We start from the raw sequence: 22,277 nt of genomic DNA, 5'->3' as shown, positions 1-22,277 counted from the left end.
AAAGTTATTTTCTCAGTTTACTTGTACAGTTATGGTGGGAACTGCTTTAACTGTTTCTGCAGGCCTTATGTTGCAAATTTGCAAACACATTGAGATTGATGGAATTCTTATCTGGTGTTGCAATGCTTTGCAAGTGCGTGTCTTTGTTGTTAATGGTATCCACAAATTGGTAGCCCATCCAGTTTCATTTGTTTATTAATTTGCAAAAGCAACTTTAAGGTTTGGAGAAGTGGGTAAAAGTGTCCCTGTCACAACCATGCCCAATCTACATGTGCTGTGCCGGTTGCAATGGAATTAAAAGAACTGGACCCTAACAAATATATACCCTGACTCAAAGTCTGCTTTTCTAACCCTGGTAGTACAAATGTAGTGTTGTGACTGGACACTGCATAGACCACTGTCCTCCACATCCTTAAACCCACCTTTCGTGAACTCAGTAACCTTTTCTCCTTAACAAAGGGGTTTTAAACCCTTGCAGTAATTTCACATACAGGATACTCCATTGGAAAGTGCTGTCAAAGGGCTTGTGAGGGACCCACAGCTAAAAGAAGAAACTATTGGAAAGCCACTTGCATCTTTCACCCATGTCATCTCATGAAAAAACCAACAACCACTCCGGCCATGTCTCCAATCTTTAGTTTTTATGCAGAAATGCTCCAAACCTTTACAGAGCCAAACGTTCACTGGTATGCAATTCACACATGGTAATTTGATATCTCCCAGAGGAAGCAAACCCACTAACTCACCACAGCTGGAAAATTAATAAGTAAGTCATGTCTTGTATAACAAAAGCAAAAGATAATTGAGTTCTGTTATCCAGTTTTGCAATTTTAGACCATAATTTGCAAACATTATTAATGTGAACTTCTACTTCTCAGTAGGCTTATTTCCATACTAAAAGCCCAAATTAGGAATTTAGGGGAAAGAGCTTATATTCAAGCCTGCAATGGATAACGAAGATCATATGAGATATTTTAGGTGAGGTTCCTTCTACCCTGTAAAACTCTTCCTAAATCGATGTTTTGATCTTATAAAGAATTGGGGCAGCTCACATATCTCTGCAAGCTAAAATAGGATGTACATCCCCATATTTACTTTGAGATATAATTTGTGTTCAGATGTGTAGACCTGTTTAGTTTCGATATTCCAAATAAGGATCTTTGCACTTCAACAGGTTACACGTCCAGGGGATCCCCTTTGAGCCCTCAATCATCAATAGATAGTGAACTCAGCACATCGGAGCTGGAGGATGACACCATCACCATGGGATACAAACTCCAGGATCTTACAGATGTTCAAATTGTGGCTCGGCTCCAAGAAGAAAGTATGTGGCTTTTGTGTTTCTATGTTATTTTATGTGTATCTGTAAAGACCACTTTCATCCTCAAGAGTATGAAATTGTCACAACATTTCAGATACCTTCTGACACTGTTGGAAAAAAAATAGAGCTAGAACTCTGTTGAAAATGTTTTCTCTATTGTAGATTCATGCTCAATTGTTATCCCTAATTTCTGGCTTTTGTACTTTAAATGTTCATCAGCATTATTTCCTTAGTGAACTCATGCTGTGTTTTCTAGTATTCTCTCACACATGAGGTTTGAAAGCTTGTGTGGTGAGTTTTGTATTTACCTGGCTGAGCGGAATTCTACCTTGCACCTAAGTGACCTTTACTTATTTGAAGCAAAGTACATTGTTTGAGGGCACTACTTTGATCTGATAGATTGTGTCACATCTTAATGTTTAAAAATGCTTTATTGAAATAATTTGAGAGAAAATAGAAGATGTAACATTATAGCAAAAATATTAACAACAATGTTGGCATAAAAGAACAGTGGGATTGAAACCATGCAATTAATAGTATTTTACATAGTATAATACTTCTAATAAAAACAAAAGTATTTGTAAATACACAACTAAAGTCTAGAGAAGCAAGCATTTTGTAATTTGTGTTTAGTTTTTGGTTTGTGTAGAAGCTGTAGGAAGGAAAAGAGGAGAAGAAAGAAAAGGAAAAAGAGAGCAAAAGGAGGATTAAAAAACAAGTATTGGAAACTAAGAGAACTTAAAAGCCTTATTTGATGGAAATTAAAATCCTATGAACAATTCAAATGCCAGGTGTAAAAGTCAGAAGTGACAATATAATATAAAACAAACATTATTCATGAAGGCTAGAAAGTAATGTCACTATCAGAAAATTTAACATGTTGCGGAGATAAATACGAAGACAGTAGAAGCCAACATAAGTTTTTCTTAACTAGATGTTGAGTGGAAATCGCATTTGCTCTATCCAGTCTATGGTGGTGAAAAAGTGACCACTGTGGCATCTTAACAACTGGATGTGATAATTTCAGAGCAATAGCAATGAAATAGCCATCACATTTTCCAAGAATACATTTCCCAAACCATATCAGTGAAGAGCTCCCTATAAAATGTGCAGTATGTCAAAGGGGAGAGTAATTGATCAAAGGTTTGAGTCTTTTGCCCAAACTCGCAACCAGGATGGATTAATGGATGGACAATGATAAAAAATGCATAACATTTCCAATCACAATTCCACACATCCAGCATTGATCATCGATATTGAGGTTGAATTTATGAAGGGAGGTAGGGGTTCAAGATTTCCTTTTATAGAAATAGTATAGTGTTTTTCTGGTACTAACTGAACAAGAGGTGGAATTAGTTTTAGACTAAGGGCCAGATTACGACCTTGGCAGAGGGGAGTACTCCTTCACAAATGTGACGGATATCCAGTCCACTGCATTCCATAGTATGGAATGGAATTTATAATATGGTGGGCTGGATATCCGTCACTTTTGTGATGGAGTAATCCCCTCTGCCAAGGTTGTAATCGGGCTCTAATTCCTATTCCAGTTTTGAAGTGAAAAGTACAGGTTAAGTCAGATTCCCATTATAATTCCACTTTAGATTTGGATCGGTTGGTAGGAAGGTATTCAAGACGTGTGTATATATAGGAAGTTTTAACACCCGGGGAAAACTGTAAAATATAATGAGGCTTGTTTGGAATAGGGATATCTACAGTTTTAAGAACTGACATGTATTGTGAAGTTGCCATTTTCAACAATTCATGTTTGAGGAAAGAATCTAATATGATATCTACGCTGAAGTTCAGTAGAAGAAAGAAGCTCAGGGCCCAATAGTAGCTGTTTGACTTGCAGAATACCATTTGCCGCCCAATCCTTTCAGAAAATTGATCAGTTTGATCATTTAATAGTTGTAAATATATTGGGGATTCTAGAAATACCTGTAAGGGTGATAGCAGCCTAGTAAGAAGAGGGTGGGCCTGGAGAATTGGGTTGCTAAGAATAGGAAATAAGAAGGATTTTGCAGGCTGCAAGCAATAAACTACACTTATAAAGGTAAAAGGGGAAGTAATGAGTCTTATAATTTGCATCAAACAGGGAAGTCAGCACCATCATCCGTGGACAACAAAAGACATATCTGCTTCAACACGAAAGCAGGGTGATATCTCTGAAAATCAGGAAAGTATACCCCACCCAAATCTTTGGCTTAACGTAATACATGTAGCAATGAGTGCTTTTTTTTTGTTCCATGAAAGTGTACTCAGTTTACTTTTAAGGGTTTTAAAAAACGTCTGAGGTATCTTCACTGGAAGCATTGATAAATAGAAATTAACAACGGGTAGCAGCATCTTTTTAATAGTGTCTAATCTGCTACACCATGATAAATTCAACGGTGCCCATTTCTCTGACATGCTGAGGATTTTATGGTTAACGTCAGTCAAATAATATGAATTGTTTCTTGGATAGAGTTAAAATATTTGATTCCCAAGCATTTGATATTTTTTAAATTCCAAGTGAATCCAGGATCTGCAAACATTTCCTTTAAGCAATACTTATTTAAGGGCATGAGTCCTGATTTTAAATATTAAGCTTGTATCCAGATATATATTGGGTATTTATTTAACAGATTAAAAAATCAGGAATAGAGGACTGTGGGTCCAAGACTAAGAGTAAGACATTGTCAGCACGCGCAGTGAGTTTAAAATCTATATCTTTGTTTGAAACCATAAAAAGAAGGTGACTGATGAAGGGTTTCTAAAAATGGCTCCAAGGAAAAAATAAAAGAAGCAGAGACAACGGACATCCTTGTCTCATGCCTCTATGTAGGCTGACATACAGATATTGAAGACCATTAACAATATAAGAGATGTGTGGTGCATCATATACTAAGTTGATGTAATTTAAAACTCCAGGGCCAAAATCATGCCATTTTAAAACTTGCATCATAAAATTCCACTCGATCTGGTTGAAGGCCTTTTCCATATTTAATGTTATGGCTGCAGCAGGGACAGTGCTGTCCAAAGCAAGGCGCTCTTCCCTTCACAAAGCCCAACTGCTCAATTCCCAGCAAATCCAGGACAATTCATTAATACATAGGGCCAAATGTTTTGCAGAAATCTTGCAATCAGAATTATTGAGGGATATTGACATGTGATTCCCACAATTAGATACATTTTAATCTTTCTTGGGGATTAAACAAAGCATAGCTTCCAAAAAGGAACCACTTGCCTCATTTCCAGAAGAGCAATACTGAAATAAATATAAGAATGATGGTAGAAAAATGTGTGAAATGGGGGTGTAAAGCTCGTCAAAAAAGCTATCTGGGCCTGGGGCTTTGTCTTTAGGTAGTTTGACGAGGCTGCCTGTATCACTGGAGTAGAGATATCATTTTCTGAAGGGGAAAGATCTACTAATTGGTGTTGGTGTTTAGGAAGAAAAAAAAAATTGCCTTAATCTTCTACTGATGGAGAATGTTCTGGTGCGTATAATCTCTGATAATACTCCATAAGGCAATTCAAGATTTCCAAATCCCTGAAATGTTTACTGCACTCTTTGTCAGTAATCATGTCAATGTTTTACTTTTGTTTCTTTACTTTCAAGTAGTTGGCTAGCATTTTACTTGCTTTATTGAGGCCACTATAGTATTTCACTGTAATTTAAGATAGCACATCTGATATATCCGCAACTGACTTTTTGTTAAAGTCCATTTTGGCGTGAATGAGGCATTTTAGAGTGGTTTCCCTGTTGGAAGTGTAATATTCATGTTCAAGTCGTTTACTGAAAGCTAGAGGAAGGGAGTATTCCTTAAGAGCTTTCTACTTCTTAGTGGCAACATTATCTATACTATAACCTCTGGCTGTTGCTTTAAAGGCATCTCATGCAAAATTGAAGGGTGTGTCCGGACAGATATTGGTGTCAAAAATACTTTGAAAAATGTTTCCATTTGTTCCACAAATTTTTGATCTCTTACCAAACTGTTATTAAAACACTATCTTTTGGAATGGGAAATATCCGGCAGTAGATCCAGATAAAAAATGTCTGGTGGATGATCTGAAATCAAAATTGGGCCCGTTTTCAGCATTGACTAAAGAAGTAAGTAAATTATGGATCAGGAAGATGTAATCTGTTCTATATTTTGAATGATGAACCACAGAACAGAAAGTGTATTCCAGTACATCCTGATTATAAGCCCTCCATGTATCTGTCTATCCCCTGCCAAAATAGATTTCCAGACCATTTTGTACACTTTATTGGGGACATAATGTGCCACTGAGCTTCTGTCTTAGAAGGGATCCATAAAATGGTTATAATCTCCCCCAACAATAAGATTGGGACTTCAACATGGCATGAACGTAGTAGAAATCTGCTGAACATCTATGTCCGTGGGATCATATACATCAAAATGGACATTGGAATATTATTTATATTGAGGTGTATAAGATGCCATCTGCCTTCCTTATCCCTCTCTTCTTGGTCAGTTACCAAAGGAAGAGACTTATGGAACAAAACAACAACCCCATTTTTGTAATTGTTGTCGGGGGAGCAAATAATGTGGCCCACCTAGTTCTTTTTTAGAGCATTATTATCCTTCTCTGCAAGGTGGGTTTCTTGCAAAAGGGCAATTTGACATCTTAACCTGGGTAGATGTATGATAACTCGTTGCTTCTTAATAGGATGATGCATCCCTTTCACATTCCAGGATACAATACGGAGGTTACCCTACACATGTATACAGAATTGTTAGGATACATAGTAAAAATAATGTGCAATTTAAAAGAGAACATTTTTGTATTTCAAATACAAATATTGTAGCAATGAAATAATAAGGTGTACGTAAGGTGATAAAAAGGATTAACAAAAACATGGGGGAAGTGAAGGAACGGAGAAGAAAGGAAGAGTAAGAGTAAGATGATAGTAAAAGAAGAGATTGTGATAAGCCAAAGAGGCTTTAACCATGATTTGTAAAGAAGAAAAAAACAGTGTAATGGTGAGGTGGGGAAATGCAAAAAAGGCGGGCATTCGGTAGGTGAGACAAAAGAGACCCTGAAGAAATATATGAGAAGGTTAAGAGAACGAACCAGCATCACAAAGAACAAGACTTAAAACAGATCACTAATGATAAGAGGAGCAGTTACAAATGTGGACAAAACCTATTCTACATCAGGTCAAGGGTGCAAGGACACACTGAACACAGGAGACCCTGGTGCAGGGATCCATAGAATAACATTAAAATACCTGTCGAAAGCAGAAAGAAGAAAACAAAGAATCATGAGAATCATCCTGACAAAAAGTATTATTATTAAAGGCAACTAATGAAAAAAGTGAAAAATTATGTTTTCCCAAGGTCCAGCTCCTCTCCTTTGTGAAAATGTCTAAGTTCAACTGGAGAGTCAAAAGACTTAGTTTTATCCTTGTATGTGACCTTAAAATGTAGGGATGTACAAGGCCATAGTGTGCATTGTTGGAGTGCAAAACAGTGCAATAAAAGAAATTCCTTCCATCTAATAACTGTTGCTCTAGCTACATCCTCTGTAAAGAACAATTTGTGTCCCAACCACAGCATTTATTTTCTTTGTTTACCAGCCTACAAACCCTTCATAAGATCACAGTATTGTAGAAAAGGTCTATTTTTCCTCAAGGTACAACTGAGGAGGATGCTGATGAGGATTTGGGGCCCACCCGATGTGCTTTTTGTAGGTTAAGATCAGTGGCATCTTTTGACGAACAATTTTAGGAAGGAGAGCATGTTGGAACACTCTGCGCCTTCAGGAATACTATAATTTTTCAGATTGTTTCATCAGTTGCGATTTTCGAAATCTCCTGTGTGTTACTTCAAAGGAGAAATTTTCTTGGACATTGACTCAGTCTTATTCATCACATCTTGTTAATCACTTATTCTTTGCTCAATAATGGAAACTTTAGATTCTAGGTTTGACATTTTTCTTCGATTCTTTGAAGGGTGACATTTGTTTTTACATCAAAAAGTTTTAAATTCTTAATTTCATCCCTTAAAACTTCTATAGTAAGTGGCAGAAGAGACTTGGTCAGAGAGACTGGGTTCTTCTTTTGTCATCTGTTGAGATTTCCATTGTGGTATTTGCGAGAAGTACTCATATGTATAGATGAAGTAATATATTCCAAATTTGAGGAGACACTTTGGTCCATTCATAGCTATTGCTGGGTTGTCCTCTTGCCGTCATTAGGAAACGGAAACAAGGCTGCTCAAATTCACCTAGAAGGATAAACTGATCTGTGAATTTGAAGTTACCTCAGACACAACAGCCAAGTTGCCAGAACCAACAACCTCTAATAGTAAGTTCCATTTGTATACAGGGTCATGTTCCAGGAGAGAACAGTCATACCACTTTTTTTACGTTGGATAGTCTGCAGAATCAGTCAGTAAAACAAGATGGCAACCTTCATATTACCTCACAAGAGTATAGGTAAGGGATTCATTGGTCCTAAATGCTCTACAAGCGCTCAGAGTTAAATTAGTCTTTTTTAGAGTGCTGTTTGTCAGTCAGTTAAAATACATTGCACGTTTCCTCCTCCTCCTCTTAAATATAGAGGGCAACCATCATGAACCAACCACAATATTCTGTCTGAAAATATGGCGAGGTATACTTAGAAGTGGTCCAGTTCACCTAAGAACAAAGTGAAATAGGAAACCCTCCTCTTCAAATTGCTATAAATTTGCAAAGAAAAAAAGAGACATCCCTCAACTTGTGGTGAAGTGCAATCTTGATGCGCGTCTGCTCGGTAAAAGCATCATAAAATGGCAGCGGCCAGGCGCATGGAGCTGTAGCACTATAGTGTGAAACATGCTATAGACCTTACTGAGGTCTAAAACGTCACTAAACCACTCCTCAAATCTTCTGATGCCACCACAGCTTGCCATAACTTCACTGAAGGAGGGAATCCAGCAGGAGACCATCTGGAAAGTCCGGGGCTCAAATACAGCTAAAGGTCAGTGGCCATCTTGTGGGCATTCTGACCTGCCCGGCCTCCAAGTGAGTCTCATCTTAACTACAAGATCATTGCAGGTAAAGGAAGTGATTGTGACTCAAAGGCTAATGCATCTAACCCAGAAGACTAACAGTTATTCTAGCCATGCCTAGACCTACATGGCTGTAAATGCTGTCTGCATGAATTAAAGTAGAATGTTCAAATTGTCAGGAACTACAAATCATAAAATGCATTGTGACTGAACAAGGCAGGTAATTTCTCCTTTCGGATGCATAGGGCAGTCTATCAATTCTGTAGGATTCCTTGTCCAGTTCTCTGCATTTGTCTTTGGCTGCCCTGCCCACAAATAAGAAATCATCATGGTAATGCAAAGCACATCCTTTCAGTTTTCAAACCACCGTCTCATTTGAAAGTTTGCTGACCTATTCAAAAACAGGATGGCACGCAACACAGATGCAGGCATTTTTCAAAGGAAATATTTTCTTCAGCTACAAAATAATGAATGGAGTATCTCTCTGGATTACCAGCTGTATCAGAAAAACTTTTTTGGTGCTAAACTTTGCCAGTAGTACCCAGCTTTTTTATCGTTAGTATGCAGTGCCCAAAGCTAGTGTGACTTGTGATGCGTACTGAGTTGAAACCTCTTCACCAGCACCAGGTGATCATGAGAGGCCTATGTACCTACACCCTACATCACTGTTTCCTATCAGCACCAATGATAGTGGGATTCTTGTATACCTGCGTCCTGACAACTATTCATGGTCTGTGTAATCCATCTTTTGGATACCTCATCATTTCCTCAAGGGACTGTTGCCTTTGAGCCCTGACAATCATTCACAGCATCACGCCTAAAAGCACAGCATTAAAATGTATTGCTTGTGTTGGTGGATGCTCTTTCTCCCTTCTTGATATTAAGCACTGGAATTCCTTGCCTGATGAACTTAATCTTGGTCCCATTATCCGGCCTTTGGCAAGAATTTGAAGTCTACTTTTTCTCTGGTTTTAACCCTACTCCCTTTGTCTGAAATCTGATCCCTGTTAACAGTAGCACACAATTGCTAGGTAACCGAGTGCTTTACTAACATTTTAACATTACAATAATTGTTTAAGCATGCCTGACCTGTGTGCCTTCACCGCCACCCTGCACTACCTGCTCACACTCCCTTCCACCCTCAAATAGCCAGCGCAGTGGGTAGTCTTGTGTACGCCTCCACCGCTGTCAGTCATCCCTTGTGCCCTGTACTGTAATTGTCACTGCTCGTGATATAAAGTAAACTGTGATTGCTGCCTGGCAGTACAATCCCCATATGTACCCTGTCATTACTGCAGAAAAAGTTAACAAAGTCTGGCAGGTACCGCATTTTGATGTTAACTCTGGCATTAGCAAGTGGGATCTGCACATGGCTATTGATTTGGGGATTACACCAAGGAATGTAATCCTTGTCCTCTTGCATACATATTAAAATGACCATGCACATTTCCTTAGTAGTAATAATAATTAGTCGTATACCTTTCACAAAAATTATATATTTTTTTTAGCATTATACCTTTTACAAATTATGCATATATTACTTGATTGATTGAGATTACTCCCGAAAGTCAGTCTCAGCAGGGGCTACTGGGCAATTAAATGAGCTCACAGTAGTTCCTGTGTTTCCAAGGACAGTGGCAATGCATATTACAAGGATTATCTATAATGTCCCTTGAGTCAGACAGGCCCTGAAGAACTAGCCAGACAGCCCCATATTTCCTATTTGTGACACTTTTGAGTCCACAACTTCAACATCATTGTCCATGTCATAATTAAGTACTTAAGAGGGCCGAACGTAGGATTGGGACTATCTGACTCTTTATATGACATAGTCCAAGGCTAATCATTTAAGCTTATATGTTTATTCAAAGTAAGAACATTACAGAAGGCAATGAGTGGTTAGTTAATCAGTAGCAATCAGTGTCTAAATAGTAAATCAAAATCAGATAATGTGAGATGATCAACATAAGGTGAACCTCCAAAGAAAAGAAAGAGTCAGACCTAAATATAGTTCAGTATGAGAACTGACATACTTTCCACAGTTAAAAGACAAGGAAAGCTCAAAGTATTATAGCCAATACCCAGACCAGTATAGATTCTGACTTATAAGGAAACTCAGAAATAACTGTCACATATCCCAAAAACATCATCTTTTTAGACAGAAAAGCCACATACATGCAGTGGTGAGATGTGACATAATAGGGTTGAACTAGCAATGCATCTTTCTGGTAAGCCAATGAACATGATACATAAGGTACATCCAATAAAATACACGTTGAAACTCCTACTTCTACTGTCTTTTAATGAATGAGATGTATGAATGATATGACATGAGATATATGAACTATAGAAATGCAATAGACAGTTCATTGAATTAATGGACCTTATGAAAGGCTCTAGCAAAGGACCTTATAAGTCACAAAGACAAAAACATTCTGAACATGGCTTCTTCAAGAGGAACATAAATGAATACCATTTATTGATACAGAGACCATGGATTATGCTTCTATTCACTGATTTCCTGAAATGGAAAAGCCCAGAGCACACAAGCATGTTGAAAAGCTTGTTCATCACATAAAATAAAAGTGCACATTTATTTCTGTAAATTTGAATAGATGACAGTGCAGGCTGATTTGGCCTAGTCATGCTAACTAAAACACGTCTAAATTGGATATTATTTTCTAATTAGTATAGACATTCTAATAACATGAGTTGGGTGCCACTTTGTCCACCTTTCTGCTGCCATTACTGCTTTGAACATGAGCTATGCTTCTGCTTTGCAGTTTCCTTATTCACGGCTATTGTTCCCCTTGTCTTTTAACTCCTACACCTTCCAGGCACTGTTCCACACTTCTCTGACCCAAGGTTCCTCCTTACCTTGTGCATCCCCCAATTCTTTTGCTGCATTTCTGTTCATTGAACCTCTAGCATCTACTCATTACAAACCCCACATTTTCCTTCCTTCCCTCTTCTCCCCTTGTATACCCTTTACCTTCCTTTCTTTCATGTATCCTGCCTTTTTCATCTCTCTTCTCTTTTCCCCTTTGCTGCTTTCCATCTTATTTCTGCATCTGTGAAACACTCTGTCATTGCTCCCTACTTTCTCTCTCTTCCGTCATCCTGCCCACTCTGTTGCCATGTTTCTCACTTAACATTTCTTCCCTTGAACGCTTGCCTCTTATGGGACTTTTTGCACCCTTGCTTCTCCTTATATCTTTCCTGTTTTTCCACCATGGCTTATTTCTAGCTCTTATATTCTGTCTACAAGTCATTTGCCCTCTGTTTTCTTGTCTTTCTCCTTTGCACTCCCATATACTTCAGTACATTGTGTCTGATCATGGTCCTGATCTTTGTCTTACCTATTTTCCAATAGTTACTCCCCTTCTGATGCCTCTGACATGCTCTTATTGACTTTGCACAGTTATTTGTCCTGATCTCCTTTTGATATGATACATTTTACCACACCACTCTAGCTGTTCTTTTCAATTTCCTCTCCATTGCCTGTCTGTAGTGCTCTTAAATAGCCTGAGACTGACCTTAACTGTTCCCCTCCTTTCTTCTTCTATAGTCTACATCAGATGATGACTTTAGCAATTTGGAATCCATTACGTCCAATTTGTTTGTCAGCCTTCTTGACATTTTGTATAATTTTTCTTTTAATCACTTATTCCTTTGAGTTCACATATTCATCCATGATGTTATTGAGGAATTCTATCTTTTCTGCCTGTTCCTAACACAGAATGTGTTGTACCCCCTCCCTAAAACCTCACCCACAGCAGCAGCCTTGGTATGTGGCCTTTTCTATGTCTTCCTTCTAAGCTGCCCTCGTGCAGCATATGACCTAAATCTGGCTCTGATATAAGGCGCTATTGCTTACTACCCATTAGAATGTTTTCTGCTTGATTTAAAGCACCTGGTGATCTACTTTCTCTTCCGTCCATGGCTGTAATTAACAGTACCTTTTCACATCTCTTCAGGTTCAATCTTTGTGATCTTGGAGATCTGTTCCCTGACTGAATACAAACTATGGATCTGAACCATATTTGTCTTCACTCTCTAATGATCCAATAGCCTTCGTCTCCCACTAGACTACGCCCCTGGGAGCTGCCTGTAGTGTATACACACTACGTCCTCTGACCTTCTTGGAGGTCAGTTTGCATGGCCCAGCCTCCTTTGGACTCATCCCTTCTCTGTGCCTTACCTCCCTTTAGTGCTTTCAGGTCCTGGTGTGTGCAATGTTAGACTCATAGTCATAGAACAATTCTGTATGCTGTGTTGAATCCTGCTTTCAACTTTAAGCCCCCCCCCTTCCTCACTGGCAACACAGACCATTGTAATAGTGCCAAGGTTTACTTCACAAATTGTGGAATTGGACAAACATGCAGTCACACAGGTAGTTTGCAGAAGATGTTCTGTGTTTAATGAAGCACAGCTTTTTAAAGGCACTTCATAACTTTTGTAACTAGAGTGGTTTTCATTTGGGGCATATATCAAATATAACTTGTGCATCTCATGCTTCACAGGGCAGAGATTCTGAATTGATTATTGCTTTCGACAGAAAACTGGAAAGATAAATCCTGAAAGATCGCTATATGCAACCACATTCTGTAATTTTCCTTAAAAGTTTTAACAATTTAATAATAACTGATTGTATGATTAATGAACATTTGTGTAATTTTGCTTTATTGAGATTGCCTGTTTGCTAGGATGGGCAAAAATGAATGTTATATTTTGATCAAATATAAGCTTGTTTATGATGAAATTCAATTTGCCTTCTTAAGTGAAATATTACATAAAATGTCAAACTGTGAAGTGTTTCATACACTCAGGTCCAACCTCTGACCATCAATAACAAGTCCACTGCGCATTGTAGAGTACTTGCTTTGTGCTGCAATCACACTTTGAATAACAAATATATTAATTTATTTTACAGGTCTTAGGCAAGACTATGCTTCTTCTTCAACATCCATATCCAGATACAGCTCTAGTATGTCATTAAATTCTGCAAAGAAAGGGACTTGTAACAGTGACCAAGAGTCAGATCGATACAGCCTTGAAGACGAAGAGGAAGAATTTGATAACTTGCCACCTCCTCAACCTAGACTAGCCCGTTGCACTCTACAGAGGGGGATTCCTCACTCCCAGACTTTTTCCAGTATACGGGAATGCAGAAGAAGTCCCAGTTCCCCCTATTTGCATCTAAGTAGTTTTCAGCAGCAATACAATTATTCTCCTCAGTCCCAAACCTCCGAACAACTACCTAACCGGACTAGTGCGGGTAGGGCTTTTGATATTATGATGCAATTTTTCATGCTTTGTTTTGTGTTGAAGCAGGTGCTGATTTTTATATTTTTTGTTAATTTTCAAAAATGGGTGTCTTGGCAGAGATTCACAGGAAGTATATGTTGGGGCTGAAGTAAGCTCACCTATCCTGAATGTTTTGTCTCATAGCTAAATTAAGTTTCTACATCTGTTCAATGATGCCTGCGTCTCTGTGCAGAAATAACTTAAGCATTAACAAGGGAGAGATTTTCCTTGCTCTTTAGGTTGACAAATATGCCTTTCCCTTAGAAACCCATGTTACTGACCCGTACTGCTTATCTCAAAATTACTGACTGAACGTGTGGCATACATATATTTGTCAGATGAAATAAATTATTTTTCTAAGGTTGGCCACAGCACAAAAATAACACACTTTTAACGTGTCAAAAGTGGCAATTCCATAAAACTCTTAGTTGAGCAAATGCAACAGTCAGTTTGCCTACCAGTGGCAAACGGCCTAAGAAGCCAAGTATAAAAATCACAAATTTCTCCATACCCTGTAAGGTGCCGGAACCCCCTTCCCCAAAACATAACCAACACGTGTTCTTTATCTTGTCCCTTGTATTTTCCACTTCAGAAATCATTGATCCTTTTGTCTTTCAAGATTTATGGATGCAAAATATTTCGAAAAAATCTTATTACTTATTTTACTTTAGACATTTACTAGCCTCTCTGGATGTAAAACATGCATAAAATCATCTGATTAGTGGTGATTAAACTTTATTATTGAAGGATATGAAAAGCGATTATAATAATTACATAAAACTCTTTAACATTGCAAAGTAAGTGATCCTGATGAAAGCTCTTACAATTACAATTTACTTATACTACATAAAAAATATAATTTAACATTACATCAGGAGCAATGGCCCTAGTTGTACAAAAAACACAAGAAACGTTTCTCAAACTATGTCTGGCCATTACATTATTACTTTATTTTCATTACATTTGTTAAAAATGACGTAGACCCTTTTGTCATAATGTCTATGTTAGAAATGGGGTTTTTGGTTGGCAGTCAGGTTACCCCCTGTCCAAGCAAAAGCCCTCACTCTAGTCAGGGTAAGTCACACACAATCCAAGATTATCCTGTGCCCACCCTCTGGTAGCTTGGCACGAGCAGTCAGGCTTAACTTAGAAGGCAATGTGTAAAGTATTTGTGCAATAAATCATACAATACCACCATATAGCACCACAAAAATACACCACATAGTGTTTAGAAAAATATATAATATTTATCAGGATAATTGTAGGTCAAAACGAATAAAGTTGCAATGTGAATTTGTAGAGATATGACTGAAAAGTGATATAAAGTATCTTAAGTCTTTAAAAAGCAAACAAAGTCTCTTTCAAGCACAAAGTATCTGGTTTGGAGTGGAAAATCTCCTCAGAGGGCCACAGAAGAAGAGATGCGTGGAAAAAGGGTGTGTGCGTCGATTTCTCCCCAGCACACACGGACTTGCGTCGTTATTTTTCACGCGGGGAAGTCGTGCGTCGTTTTCCGGTGCTCGGACAGTCTCTTTCTGTGGATCGCGGGGATTACCAGATGTCCCGGGTCTGTGTGTGGATTTTCCTGCTTGTTTTCCGGCTGCGCGTCGTTCTGCGGGGCTGCGCGTCGAAATTTCGATCTCACGGCAGGCATGGCGTAAATTACTCCTCTGGAGGTCGGGCGGCGTTGTCCTTGCGAAGCCGTGCGTCGAAGTTCCGGTCGTCCCGAAGGTGTTGCGTCGATCAGCGTCGGTGTGCAGCGTTTTTCTCGCCGCTGAACAAGCTGTGCGTCGAAAATTTCATCGCACGGAGCGTCCAAGTGAAAAAGAGAAGTCTTTTTGGTCCTGAGACTTCAGGGAACAGGAGGCAAGCTCTATCCAAGCCCTTGGAGAGCACTTTCACAGCCAGACAAGAGTTCAGCAAGGCAGCAAGCCAACAGCAAGGCAGCAGTCCTTTGTAGAAAGCAGACAGGTGAGTCCTTTGAGCAGCCAGGCAGTTCTTCTTAGCAGGATGTAGTTTCTGGTTCAGGTTTCTTCTCCAGCAAGTGTCTGATGAGGTAGGGCAGAGGCCCTGTTTTATACCCAAATGTGCCTTTGAAGTGGGGAAGACTTCAAAGAATGGCTAAGAAGTGCACCAGGTCCCCTTTCAGTTCAATCCTGTCTGCCAGGGTCCCAGTAGGGGGTGTGGCAGTCCTTTGTGTGAGAGCAGGCCCTCCACCCTCCCAGCCCAGGAAGACCCATTTAAAATGCAGATGTATGCAAGTGAGGCTGAGTACCCTGTGTTTGCGGTGTGTCTGAGTGAATGCACAAGGAGCTGTCAACTAAGCCCAGCCAGACGTGGATTGTAAGGCACAGAAAGATTTAAGTGCAAAGAAATGCTCACTTTCTAAAAGTGGCATTTCTAGAATAGTAATATTAAATCCAACTTCACCAGTCAGCAGGATTTTATATTACCATTCTGGCCATACTAAATATGACCTTCCTACTCCTTTCAGATCAGCAGCTACCACTTCAATACTGTATGAGGGCAGCCCCAATGTTCGCCTATGAAGGGAGCAGGCCTCACAGTAGTGCAAAAACGAATTTAGGAGTTTTACACTACCAGGACATGTAAACTACACAGGTACATGTCCTGCCTTTCACCCACACAGCACCCTGCTCTAGGGGTTACCTAGGGCACACATTAGAGGTGACTTATATGTGGAGAAAGGGGAGGTTTAGGCTTTGCAAGTACTTTTAAATGCCAAGTCGAGGTGCCAGTGAAACTGCACACACAGGCCTTGCAGTGGCAGGCCTGAGACAAGGAAAAGGGGCTACTTAAGTGGTTGGCACAACCAGTGCTGCAGGCCCACTAGTAGCATTTAATCTACAGGCCCTAGGCACAGAGAGTGCACATTACTAGGGACTTATAAGTAAATTAAATAGTCCAATCAGGCATGATTCAAGGTTACCATGTTTTAAGGGAGAGAGCATATGCACTTTAGCACTGGTTAGCAGTGGTAAAGTGCGCAGAGTCTAAAAGCCAGCAAAAATAGTGTCCAAAAAGTGGAGGGAGGCAGGCAAAAAGTTAGGGGTGATCACCCTAAGGCTGTCAGGTCTAACAGTCTACAAATGTAATAATCAGTGCTACTACATGGATATTAATTCCATTAAATCAAGAAACAACAGCTTCCTAAGAATTGAATTCCCAGCTGTCGGAACATTGGTTTGAATGAGCCTCATCCTTTTCTCTAATAAATCAGGGTGCAAAATGTGTATGGTTTCCATTTTCACACCACATAGATGGCAGAACAGGCATCAATGAAAATGAAAATGTGTTTGTGATATGGCATAAATAGAAGCAGTGAAAATGTTTTGTCTGATTTGTCGCAAAATAAGTAGACTTAAATACTACTGTGGGTTTAATCAAGGATAACCTCCCAAAGTGTACTTTACATCAGCAATATGGAGGTAAATGAACCCTAACCACTTGTTTAAATATACACTAGGTGTTTTTTGACACCAGATAAATCATCCGATTAGCTAAAAAGGCACCACCACCTTCTCGTGATCTGCCTTCTCTGGGATGTATAGACCACAGATTTGAGTCTGATGAACATCACCATTGTATATTTTGACTAAAACAATTCTTTAGTTGCTTTCTCAATTAGGCAAGTACAGGCACATTGACCAAGTAAATCTGTTAAAAGCCTGGGCGATTTCAAAGTGTATTAAGGTTTTATTGAGTATAATTGTAAGGCAAACATAAATCTATTTGGTTTACATTTCAGCAAAAAAGAGAATATATATATTTTTTACTCCTAGTTGCCTTCATTTAATCCATTCTTTCATTTAGCAGTATTTATATTCATGTTGTATTCATGCTTTACCGGTGTATTGCAGTTTCTTATCCATTTCTCACCTTTTTGATATCCTATATAATGCATACATTTGTGGCAATTCTATCGTGTGTCAGCAGGGTATAAAAGGCATGTCAAATCATTCAAGTGAAATCCTTCATATCTATAAATAATTTACTTTCCTTTTCTGCTAAATTCCTATTATGGGAGATTTATTTGTCTAGCATTGAACCTATTTGCCATGCATTGAAAGAGACAAAGAATCTTTTGCCTCATGTAATGCATGTAGATTCTCACCACTGTCTTTCTTTGTTGCAGACAAGCTCCGAAGAAGCATGCCTAATTTAGCTCGTATTCCAGTAACCAGTAACATCAGCAGCAGTAACAACAGTCCAGCAGCCACCATTGTCTCGCCCATCACTGTAAGAAACAGCCTGAGCTTTGATTCCAATTTGCATGGGGCTGCTAATGGGATTTCAAGATTACAGTCCAGCAGTGAGTATTTGTTCCTTTGTTTAGGTTTGTTTGAAGACCTCATTCAATGCTTCTTTTCAAACTCTGGATCTTTTTATATTTCTCTTCCTTTCTCTGTTGGCTTCAATTTTCTCTCGATAGTCCATTTTGTTTCCTTCGCATGGTTTTAAGATTCATTCACAATATTGCCCCTTCATTTCCTATGTTATGTTCTTTTCTGTAGCCACGGGTCACCCTGTCTTTTCATTTAATTCCTACTAGACCACCTCAATCCTCCTAATCTTTTTTGTTGTTTGCCCTCCTGGCTTTAACTCCATGTACATAACGTCACCAATTTGCACCAACTCGCCACTTTTTTTCCATTTGCCTCATAGGGGATAATTTTTCATCATCCTCTGACACACGTTATGCCAATATATGGGTATCAGTGTCACAGTATTAAAATTGTTGGAAGTCACGTTAAAATAGGTAATTTCATCTCAGTCCATAAATGTTCCTTTTGGAGTTTCATGACTCAATCCTGGTTCTTTATTGTTCAACCTTCGTGTTGTACCTTCTGTGAATTTTTTCTAGCGCTGGACTCAACTTCCACCAGGACGTTGAAAATACTTAAGTTGTACATGCAGATCAATAGGACAGAGAACATTGACACTTAGGCCTAATGGCTATTTCATATGAGCTCACAGATGTCCCAAAATGAGCCTTGTACTTACGAGATAAAAATCTAAGCTCCTTCTATCACCACTAAACGTCTCAAAGGTTGGATTGCTAAGCTACAGCCTCTAAACATCTTATTTAAGATTATGAAATCTGCAAAATCTCTAAACTTCAGATTGCACAAATCTCTCAGTCTGGACCTCCACAGCACGGACATCATCAAAAGAGACAGATTTCAACAGAATCTTCCTTAACAGTAGAACCTCAGCCGGAAAATAACTTTAAATTTGCTATTCAGGCATTGATGATTCTTTCTAGAGGGCAGGAATGATCACTAACTGGCTTGCCTATCCTGTCTAGCTCATCTCAATGCTATCCATTTTGCAGCTGGCTGATCACTCACACAAGAAAATTCCATAGATTCACTTCAGTTTTAAAGGTCTTTAAATGACTGTCACTGGAATATTGCTCTACTTTATATGCCTATGTCACATAGTAACCCATACACCTAAATCCCCTCCTACCCTGCACAAAACCCCATGCACCTAGCCAATAAAAACATCCCCAAGACCGCAACATCTCAAAACACCTTGCTCCAAAGAAATGTCCTCTCTGAACTGTACCTTTTTTCTAGAAATGCCCTTGGTATATGGAATGCCCTGCTCACTTTCTCAAGACGTGCCCCTTCACTCCAAATCTAAAAATCCAAGCTTCCTTTCTCTTATGAAAAATGGAGGACACTTCATCGGTACCTTGATTGGGACAATTGGTTTCAAGTTTCACATCCTGGCTGTTGTGTAGTCCACTGCTTCCTTTACAGCTGCTACAACTGGATCATTTGAAAAATAAAAAAAAAATGTTTTCTAGAACAGGAAAGTTTTGATACTGGCTAATGCCGGCCTACCCCACCTCAAATATGGTAAAGTTGCCTGTCTTTTTGCAAACACGTTTGCTGTCCAATGCTTCAGGCATTTTACAATGATTAGTGCTTACGTTATATAAAAAAGTTCAGTGTTTCTGTTTCTGCTGATGCTCCTATTTGTTTTTCTGGTTTCATGCGAAAGCTGTGACTTTCTTTCCTACCTCTGCGTGCTGTACCAAGGTTTGAGCCCTGCATTGTTGTACCGCTACTGATGGTTGTTGTGGCCTACTTGTTTTCCATATACAATAGTTGTTACCGCAATAAAGAATTACCACACAAAGAAAGTACAGTGGAACAAGAGCCGTATTCCTTCCACCTCATTCATCTTTCTTCCACCACCCTACACTTCTTGTCTCTTTATCTAAATCCTGCAGGCTCTTTTTAAACCCTGCTTTATCCTTCTTTTCCTGTTTCTCCTCCCCTGCCTCTAGTGTCTTTGTCTCCCTCACTCTTGACCAAACTCTTGTGATAAAAAAGAAGTCCCAGTCCCAGTAATGATTACTGGTTCTGAACATCGACATTCATCCAGTGTTGCCCCTTGACTGTCTTACTTGCACCCTTCCTCTGCAGCCTGAGGCATCTTCACAATCCTTGTGCTGGAGAGGTCAGGGCCCAAGGATCCCTGCCAAGGAAGCAGCGTATTATCCCTGCTTACAACTATTTAAGGAAAGCATTAACGATGTTGCATTTCTTTTACCAGGTACTGATTAATTGTTCTCTAGTTTGTGGCCTCTGCTTAAATGTTATCAGATAACAAGGCTTTCACAGTTTGAATAAATGTATCTCACAGACAGATTAAACACAGTATGTTTATAATAAGTTCTTTACTGGCCCATATTTAAGGACGTGTTTGATAGCCTAGTAGATTTTGTAGTCTAATAGGTGTTGCTAATTTTATTCAGATTGTTTTTTTAATTATCTCCCCCAATTTTCTAGTTCCAGCTCCAGGACAACTTCAGCATAGAACACACAGTGTGGGGCATTTTCCAGTACCCACAAGACAGCCTCTTAAAGCCACAGCCTACGTGAGCCCTACAGTTCAAGGCAGCAGCAGCAGCATTCCTGTCTCCAGCAGCCTCCAGTTTCACTCTAACAGTGGTATCCCTATGCCAAACAAGACAACGATCCAAGCAAGTGTGGGGCGCAGTGGCCTTCCTAGACCGGCACTGGGCAGCAGCATACCTCGGACGAAAATTGCACAGCCCCCCCGCAGGTAATATATTGCTATTTCTATTAATTTTTGGTAATTAAGCTGTCATTCTGTTGCCATGACTTAGCTGACTATAGGGAAATAGTTGAGTTTATGTAATACTCCATAATCCATTAAACCTTCTAATGAAGTACCAGGAATATAACCACAATTAAATCACTTATTCATGAATATGTTTTTTCATTTGGGTGAAGTTAAACAATGTGCTAATTGTGGAGGCGGAATATTGACAGTGGTTGCTATACAAATACTAATATAGAGGCCTCATTTAATTTTCTGAGTGTGCAGACTATATTCAGATGTGTCTCTGAGTTCTGGCAGCCTGGATGCATAGACATCAATAGAGGAGGTGTTGCCTTTCTATTTACCTTCCAAAATGCATGCGTTCTGATGGCTACATCTATCTGCAGATTCCACACCTAATGAATTACCCTTTCACACCTCATACTGGTGCAGAAAAAATGTTCCCTAACAATATCTCTACAGCACTGCTACAGGGCACCATGTAGCTTCAGCTGTAACTCTGGGCATATCATGTAATTGTTCCAGTGCACTCCAAGTTCAGCTAAGCGTCATCACCCTTCAAGTGTTTCGGGGGCGGGGGGGAGGGAATATCATCCCCTGATCTGGGTTGTGGATTCAACGAGTATGTAGACACGCTGTGTTAACCTGACACAGTGTCTCCCTCTCCACACCTTATTTGTCCCCTAACGGGTTACGAATATTCATCCAAAATAAATCTAGTGTGAAAAAAGTTTATGCAAATGTCTTACTTTTAATAAATCATTTCTTGATGTTCAATTAATTGTTTTTCGCTTTTTTCATGTTTGTGAATTCATCACAAAAAGATGTAATAGAACTAAACCTCAATGCATTTCAGACTCCCGGTCCTTCATTAGAAGGCAATTTTCACTGTGGAACAAAATAAAAAATAGTCCAAGCATTTAATCTCCCCATTATCCGTCCAAATACATATGAATAAATAAATGATAAAGATGCATGGAATATATTAGCCAAAATTCTTGGCTCCCTCAATCCAAACATATCATGAGGAAAGTTTTAATCTCAATGACAAGATAAATAACAATCGGTCCTTTGCGTCGTAAATTGCATGTGTAATGATGATAAAAAAATCACAATAACTTTTGAAGTTGACTAAAGAAACTGGAACGTGTTGACACCATATCAAGCGCAGAGTTAAATGCTAAATCAAGTACCCAGTGTTCTCCAAAGCATGCAGTTGAAAAAAGGTGCTTCATTCCAGGTGGCGTAATCAAAACCAAAATACGAGCCATGTTCATACGAAACTCAACTGCAAAAAAACTCCTGAAAGTGACATGAACAACCCCATCAATTTGGAAAACGTGTCCCATCAGAAAAACGATCTTGCGTCAATGTTTAAACATCATTATAGTGCCAAATGTACAAAAACAAAAACGCAAGAAATATAGTTTCAAACCAGCATGCTGCTTAATACTTAATAAAAGGTTACAAGTAGGTTAATGAAGGTCCCAGCAATTCATAAAAAAGATGATAACCTGTGATTCATACAA

At 39.0% G+C, this 22,277-nt stretch overlaps 1 protein-coding gene across 3 annotated transcripts in view; it reads left to right on the top strand.

Annotated features, from left to right (window-relative positions):
* SLAIN1 (SLAIN motif family member 1) overlaps positions 1–22,277 on the top strand; it is a 160,650-nt gene that overhangs the window by 99,580 nt on the left and 38,793 nt on the right. For all 3 annotated transcript variants that reach the window (XM_069205224.1, XM_069205227.1, XM_069205225.1), the window contains 4 exons: positions 1,175–1,324; positions 13,250–13,594; positions 17,780–17,956; positions 20,451–20,727. In XM_069205224.1, the coding sequence (XP_069061325.1) occupies positions 1,175–1,324; positions 13,250–13,594; positions 17,780–17,956; positions 20,451–20,727 (949 nt within the window). The remainder of the gene's footprint in view (positions 1–1,174; positions 1,325–13,249; positions 13,595–17,779; positions 17,957–20,450; positions 20,728–22,277) is intronic.

The sequence above is a fragment of the Pleurodeles waltl genome, chromosome 8 (assembly GCF_031143425.1).
Source record: "Pleurodeles waltl isolate 20211129_DDA chromosome 8, aPleWal1.hap1.20221129, whole genome shotgun sequence".
In the NCBI taxonomy this organism is placed as follows: Eukaryota; Metazoa; Chordata; class Amphibia; order Caudata; family Salamandridae; genus Pleurodeles; species Pleurodeles waltl.
The sequence above is the reverse complement of the archived record's forward strand: the minus strand, read 5'-3'. Positions and strand labels throughout refer to the sequence as shown.